The 8134-nt window shown below is 45.0% G+C and overlaps 1 protein-coding gene across 1 annotated transcript in view; it reads right to left on the reverse strand.

Moving 5' to 3' along the window:
- Window positions 1-951: 951 nt before the first annotated feature.
- The window catches only part of MCM6 (minichromosome maintenance complex component 6), a 21928-nt gene continuing 14745 nt past the window's right edge, over window positions 952-8134 (reverse strand). Inside the window, exons 14-17 of the mRNA XM_006018402.3 lie at window positions 4784-4919; window positions 3979-4146; window positions 2317-2456; window positions 952-1475 (exon numbers count right to left, since the gene is read on the reverse strand). Coding sequence (XP_006018464.1) covers window positions 1362-1475; window positions 2317-2456; window positions 3979-4146; window positions 4784-4919 — 558 coding nt within the window. The 3' untranslated portion in view covers window positions 952-1361. The remainder of the gene's footprint in view (window positions 1476-2316; window positions 2457-3978; window positions 4147-4783; window positions 4920-8134) is intronic.

Below are 8134 nucleotides of genomic sequence, written 5' to 3' on the forward strand. Positions count from 1 at the left end.
CCTGCTGGGGACCAGAGTCTGGCCACGCTCCCTCTTCCCCACCCTGTCCAAAAAGCCTGGCAAGGACTGCTTCACCCCTCCCCCTCCAGGCACACCCCAGCTGGGGTCCCTGCAGGCCAGGGTGGGGGTTTTAACCCCTCCTCAATCATACTTAGGCCTGCTGGGGCCTGGCCACATCCCCCTCAGCTCAGCTTCCCTTGGCCACTGCTGAAGGGAAGGGAGGGCACGCACTAGCACCCCCCGGCTTCTGGCCTCAGCCAATACAGGCATGTGCCTGCACTTCTGGACTCGAAAGTACATGTCTATTCACTTGCAAATTGGTTCAATCTACACCGGTTAGAGTAACCTGCAAAGACTGAATCAATTTTTGAATGTCTGTACCTATCCTTAATGTAGATAAGCATTTACTAGGATTATCTCTTCATTTAAAGTCTAACCCTGACACTAATTACCAATTTATTTTTGCCTTTTTCCACATAGGATGTTAGTGTATTCTCAATGTACACAGGAGTCTAAGAGATCTGATTTAAGATTTGAAGATTAAAAGAGTTACTAATTCACAAAAAACCTCACCCTCAGAATCCACAGGCATGTGGCTTCACTTTTCAGCTAATTCACAAAGCAGGACGCATAAAGTTCTCTGCCCTCCTCGGGCAGAAATCACATTTTGGACCTGGTGAGTTCGACTATTCTTGCATGTTTAAAGTAAAGCAAAGTGTATTATAGCTTAAACAAAGTGAAACAATAGATAATCCAGTTCCTGCAAGCGGAAAGAGTAAAACTACTTTTAAAAAGGCTTGTGTTGACAGAACTGAAAAAAAAATTATCTTCAATGCAAACATGAATATCGTTAAACTTTCCAATTTAAGAGCAGAGCAAAGCAACAAAGGAAACCTGCAAGCAGAACAAGCCCACAGAGAACAAAGTGTTGACAGTACACACACAGATGTTTAGCAAACTTTTATTGATTTAATAAGAAAAACAGACACACACAAAAATCGACAGGGTAAAATCCTACTAACCAAATGCCATAGACGAATAATGCAAAATTTCCTTCTGTTAAAAACTGAAGCATCTGAATAACGCCCTGGTGAACAGGCTTTGTTTGTATTGCCAGGCCTTGTTTAGAAAAGGACCACTAAAATAGTGGAACAATATATAGCATTGGTATAAAAGGCAAATCCCAGGAATGTGCAACATCTGCGAATGGACAGCTATTACCAAGACAGTATTTCTCCATTCCACAGGATAGCGCTCATACAGCTTTAAGTTAGCTATTCAGCAGGTACTGCAATAATGTACAAAGAACAAGTTTTCCAATATGCAGTTAAGCTGAAGTCCTGTGCTTTTATTCACAATCCTTAGTCTTCCATCAGATAGTTGGGGTTTACTACTAAAAATGAGTCTTCATCCAAGCTTTCTTCTTCCATGGAGCCTTTCAGCCCAGACTGCGTGAGTTCTATGAGAATGTGGTCCTGAAATCAACACAGAAGCACTTACTCAGGCAAGGCTTAAAAACTGGCATTTGTCCTTTGACAAAAGCAAAATCAGTCCACTGCATTTAGTCTTCTCCCCCATCTTTCTCCCCCCACTCCTGTGCGTACGATTCCATCTATAGCATTGAGATGGCTACATAGCCATGAAACTATTTACACAGCAAGTTAATTTACACCTTTGCTGTTTAACAGAAAGCTTGCCAAACAACATCTCTGGGGCAGGAAAGAGCCTCTCTCGCCAAGTCACAGTTTTCAGTCAGACTTTCAATTAAAGCACGCAACGCAGTTTCCCTCTGACTGCAGTCATTTTGCTATAGTAAAGGATGCCATGTTGTACAGCGAGTCATGTCATCAGGCTCTATAGACAACTCAGAAGTAAAAGTATTTTATCTCTGCAGGCTAGAAGGTAACGAGGCAGGCCCTCAGGAGGCACATATTTACCAAAAATTTCAGTCACTGTGAGAAGGCTGTCAGGAGAAAAGATGGACTCTGAGAGGAAAAGAGCAGAATTCCTACAAAACTCACATCTGCATAGGTTACCACTGCCTGTTATTACCCCTTTTACATTTACACAAACATACAAAGGAGACCTACTAATGTTTGGAAAGGAAAAACATCTAGTGTCTGAAGATATCACCATACCCACCACTTTCTTTCCAAGTTCTTGGCCTGACATCTACAAGATGCAAGTTAAAGTACCTTTTTACTGCTCTTACCTTTGAGCACAAAACACATTTCACAAGCTCTGATGAACACCCTGCATCAGAAATAAATATTTGTTAATTCTTAACCTAAAACATCCATACAATTTTTTACGTACATAGTGTGTAAGTCGGTGAATGACTCTCTCTATGATCTTCTTTCTATTTATCAGTTCTTCTTCAGACTCTATTTCTGACTCAATTTCCTTTAAGTACCAATTAATAAGCTCACTCTTCTTTAACGAGGAATCATCATCTTCTGCAAAAGAAGCCAAGACCATTGGAGTTACAATTCCATTCCACATTTCCAACACAGCCACGCCAGGAAACCAATCAAACTGTCAAAGAGAAGGCTTAATGCAGTAATATTGACAATGCTGAAAACCGAAACCCAAAATAACCTGTTAAATTATTTTATCAGGGAGTTTTGATCTGCCATGAAATGAAGTTCTCATGATAGATTACATACCACAAAACAAATTATTCAGGTAGAAATAAAAGTGTAAATTCTCAATCCCTCTGTCTGCAAACAAACCAGATTTCTGCTTTTCCTAGGCAGCTCATCTAAAGATTCAAAAAGGGGAGAGTCAGGAGGTGGTTTGTTTAGTTTCATCTAAATGAAGATGACGTTAAAAAAATAAAAAGTCACAGCTTTGCCCAAAGCTGAAGACACTGAAGTCTTCTAGACAGGTAGAAAATGCAGTAATTGCAGATCACTCTTGCCATTTTAAATGGACATTGTAATCTCATCTCCCATCCAAATATTGTATGGAAAACTGACACACCAGCAAGCAGCTGTCAAGTTTCACCAGAGCAAGGACTTCATCGCAGCTTATATCTTCTATCACTCCTTCTGCTTGCCACAGTTCATATCTTGCTTGCTGGCACATGCCAACAGGTGTCCTATCACACCTTCACTAGTATAATTACCTATGCTAGCTAAGGCAAGCTGCCACATGAGACAATCACTTACTTTGCTATGACTTTTCAGGTTATGCAAAAAGCAGCATAAGATGGTAGTATTAGGCACCAACACATTCTTCAGAGAGGCACAATCTTTCATAGGCTTCAGCCTACTTCATCATAGCATCTGCCGAAGTACGCTGTACCTTATTAAAGCTCTCTGAATGAACCAGTCTGTAAGGTACCACCCTGCCCTACCTTCTGCCCAACTTCAAACTAACACGGCTAATTAAGTCCGTCTTTTCAAGTTACAACACTGAACTCAGCCAGACAGAGGGTGCCATATCAGACAGGCCGAAGGAACTTTTTAAAGGGGCCCTGCAGCAGCTGGGACTTTTGAGCACATGCGTCATCTGAAAAAACATTATCTGCATGTAAGATATCACCTGTCACAATATTTAACATGATCACATAACAGAAATGCAAGACGAAAAGAGGCTGCAGACACGGGCTGTTAGGGGCTCGAGGATTCTGTGAGCACTCCAAACCCTTCTGCAGGTGCAACGTAAATTTAAGTAATTACTGGTGCTTGGCACCACACAAGAGAAGGCAAATCCTTGCTTTAGTGTCTGAGACAGAAGGAGAAATTTGTTAACAGAACTGAGGCTGGGAAGGGAATGCAGTTTAAGTCAAGCCACCCTCATTCCTTTGCTCAACTAAGTTTCTGACCTGCCTGAAAAAGTCAGACTATGCGTTCCTTAATACCCAATGAGAACGTCCCTCACCGGTTGCGGACAAACCTTTTTTTTTTCCCCAAATGGACTGATGTGCATTTGTTAGCAATGCCCATTGACTTCCCTGTTTAATAAAGTTCTTACCTTCTTCTGCTTTCCTGAGGTGCAGGACTAGGAGGTTAGAGATGCGGCGATATTCAGAGAATCCAAGTTTCAGGGAAGCCTTGGGAGCTGCCTCTTTGCTGGTATCCTCAGAGCGGCCGTCGAGTCCATTCACAAGACCGTTGACACCAGCTGGAGCTTGTGCCTCACCTGCTTCAACAATAACATTTTAAACCTAGAGCATCATTTACCAGTGGATTGCAGCACACTTCAGTGGTTACCTCCAAGGGTTGTGAGAGGTTTAATTGGAACTTGTACACACAGGGGGCGGAAGGGGGGAGGCAGGGGCTAATGGGGCTCAGCCCCCCCAAATGCAGGGCAGCAACAGGCATAGTCTTAGGGCCTGGCTGCCAGGGTGGAGGGGTGGGCGCACACAGCTACCCTGAGCACTTGCAGACAGGATCACAGCTAGCCCAGCTGCAGACAGGTAATTTTCTTTTAATCTATTTTTTTTATTTCCATGGGCTGGGGGGAGGGGGTGGGGAAGAGAGAGAGGGCAAAGGGCAGATCGAGACCCCCCACAGTGCAGGAGTGCACACACTCAGCCCCCTTCCATTTTTTCTTCCTCCGCCTATGCTTGTACACCTACAGAGAAGCTAAAGTGCAAAATATCAAGGACTAATGAAAGGCAATGGAAAAACTGAGTGAAGATTCCCAGGTTACTCCTCAACCTAATGTGGGGAGAGCAAGAAATGAAGGTTAGAAAAGAAGAGATGCACTCTGATCAAAAAAAGTGAAGAATTAAATGTTGGAACCATTTCCCCCATTCACAGACCAAGCCACTGACCACTGATTCCGTCATGGTCCTCTTCGTCCTCCATTTGCTGTTCATCATCTTGGTCTAAATTGATATCTGGAGTTTCAACTCTGATGATAGATTTATTTAACAACCGGAATGCTTCCTTCACATGCTTCGGATGAACCTGGGAGAGATTTGCAAAGCATATGCTAATAGGCTCAAAACCAGAGACTGTGAGAAATCTACCCTAAGAAGTGACTTAACCATAGCACTGTGAGGGGCTCCTTATTTGCTGGGTCTCGCTGATTCTGTATTAAAGGGGAAACATTTTTTTCCTTCTAGTCCAAGAATCCTAGATTCTGATAGTCAAGATGACTCTTCCAGCACCCATGTTAAATAATCCCTTGGTTACCTAATTAAAATGAGACGGTTAAAATTAAATTTTACTTTGTACTCTGCCAGTAGGGTATATACATATATTTTTAAACATTTATTAACATCATTTTTAACAATGAAAATTCTATTTAGCTCATCTCATCAACAGGTTTCAATCAACCAATACAGCAGTGAAATGTATGACAAGCAACAATACGCAAGAATCTAATTTTTAATGAAAAAGTGTCTCCCCACTGGAGCCGGAAATCAGTTCATTAGAAATGTGTCCACTTACCTGATGGTGGATTATAAGATTTTTAAAAAATTTAATTTAATCAAAATTTAACCCTAGCCATCATCTTTTTAACATAACCAGTAAACTCATGCGTCACATTTAGACATAGGACATAATGGGCACATCTACATGAGATGCTTTATTGCAGAGCTGGCTAATTAGCTTCACAGTAAAGCATCACCATCTACATGTGCAGAGCTATTAGGAAGGTTTAGGTTGGATATTAGGAAAAACTCTCACTGGGTGGGTGGTGAAGCACTGGAACAGGTTACCAAGAGAGGTGGTGGAATCTCCATCCTTGGAGGTTTTTAAGATACTATCCTACAGCAGAGTTATTTACTCTGTTGCAACTCACTCCCACTGGCCAGCCCTTGTGCCCCAGCCAGTCTCTCTGCAACATGGTGAGACAGGTTGGAGCAGCCCTGGGCTGGCAGGTTGACCCTCAGGGCCCCGCTATTAGCTGAGGCTGCTCCACCCCAGCTGGACATGCTGCAGTCCTGGGCACATGTGCAAATGCTGTGCCTGGGAGCAATAAACTCCAGCATGAACAGTGCCAGAGTTTACTGCAACAAATTAATTTCATGTGTAGATGCAACCAACATGTCAAAAAGAGACTGAAGTCTTTTTCACGTGCTGAAGTAGCTGGATTTTTAGGTAAGGAGCAGAACGACAAAGTCAATGCTACTCTGTTAAGCCTATCCCACACAAGACACCAGTTTTGGTTGAGCTGAACAAGGGCACAAACACAATCATGCTTACTAGGCTCAGCTCCTCTTCAGTACCTCCAAATGCACATGCATGCTTTGCTGGTCTCCCTACGCTTTTATGCTCTCCCAGGGAGCTGTGCTACCCTGCTGGACTTAGACAATAGACATATAGTGCAGATTGTGTGGCTCTGCCCAATCTGACCATTCCTTTTCTTCCTGGAGTTGCACAGGCTTTGACGAGCAGTCGGTTAACATTGCTGATATTTAGGATGTGACTGTGGGTTATCCTTTTGAACTGACTGACCTGGGAGAGCCAGAATACACTTTTCCATAGTAAAGACAAACCCTTAAAGTACTACAATATTGCTAGGATTATGAACACCAGATGAGGCTGGTAACACTTCACTTAACCTAGAAGACATGATCAAGTCCATCTCCTCAATTATACTACCTAGTGACTTACATTATCACTACCAGACCCCAAATCCCAAACTTTAACTGCATGTTTTGGGCTTGCAACTACAGAAAGGATGTGGACAAATTGGAGAATCCAGCAGATGGCAATGAAAATGGTCAGAGGACTGGGGCGCACGACTTCTGAGGAGGGGCTGAGGAAACTGGGCTTGCTTAGCCTGGAGAAGAGAAGACTGAGGGGGGATCATAGAGCAGCCTTCCCCTACCTGAAGGGAAGGGTGGTTCTCAAGACAACAGAGCTACTCTGCCACCACTGAGAACAGTCAAGAAGGAACAACGGTTTGAAGTTGCAGCAAGGGAAGTTTAGGCTAGATATTAGGAAAAACTCTCTCACTAGGAGAGTAGTAAAACACTGGAACAGGCTACCCAGAAAGGTTACAGAATCTCTATCCATGAAGGTTTTCAAAACCTGGGTAGACAAAGCCTTGGATGGAATGATATATTTGGGGATGGTCCTGCTATGAGCAAGGGGTTGATTAGATGACTTCCTGAGGGCCCTTTCAACAGTAATTTTCTATGATTCTATGCGTATATGTTTTATTGATCTAAAACAGGGATGTCAAAGATAGAGCCCACAGGCTGGATACTAGAGGTGCGCTGATACATCGATCCGTATTGTATCAGCATTGATAAAAAGGAAAACTGACATTATTGGTAATTGGCTTTTCTTTGGCTGATGTGGCCAATAATGTCACCGATAAATGCTGTGTGCGTGCATGCAGCCACAAGTGCAGCCTGGCAGCTTGGAGAACAGCGTCCAGCTGGTAATTCTGTTAGAGGGAAAGGGCGTTGCGGGCAGACGGGGGCAGAGCAGATTGAGGCCCCCGCAGTGAAGGATGGAGTGGGGCTGGGGCAGTGTCCCAAGCTAGGGTGGGGTGGGGCTTGGGATGGAGCCATCGGCTCATCCAGGGGGCAGGGAGGGTGGCTCCCATTATTGTGTGCACCCCCAGGGCAGGCATGGGGGGCATGTGCCCCCCCTGGATCCGTGTGGAGGGCAAGGATGGGTTGCTTGCTGCACACTTGGGGCTACTCCAGCCTCTTTCTAGTGGCTACACTTGAGCTGGGCAGGGCCAGGCAAGTGGTCGTGGCTCTGGGAGGAGGGGCTATGGGGGGTAGGGCGGGGGCAGGAGTACACTAAAGCTACCACAAAATTTATAGTAACCCTCCCTCCAAGCGCCACCACTGCCCACCATGCCCAAGTGCAGATGCTGGGAAGAGACTGGAGCAGCAGCCCCAGCTCCAAGCATGCAGCCCTCTCTCGCCCTGCATACAGAACTGGGGGGAGCACATGTCCACCAACACCTCCCCTAGGGGTGTGCAGTGATGGGAGCCACCCCCTCCCCAGATGAGCCAATGGCTCCATCCCACACCCTGCCCCACCCTGGCTGTGCAGCACCTGGCCCTGCCCCGATTCCAGCCCCACTCCCCCCCTCACCATGGGGGGCCTCAACCTGCCCCCCCCATCCCTTTTCCCCCAACAGACTTACCAGCCGGATGCTGCAGATCAGCAGTCAGATTGGTATCAGCCGATACGGCTGGGGGGTGAAA

This window comes from Alligator sinensis, unplaced genomic scaffold (assembly GCF_000455745.1).
Source record: "Alligator sinensis unplaced genomic scaffold, ASM45574v1 scaffold277_1, whole genome shotgun sequence".
In the NCBI taxonomy this organism is placed as follows: domain Eukaryota; kingdom Metazoa; phylum Chordata; order Crocodylia; family Alligatoridae; genus Alligator; species Alligator sinensis.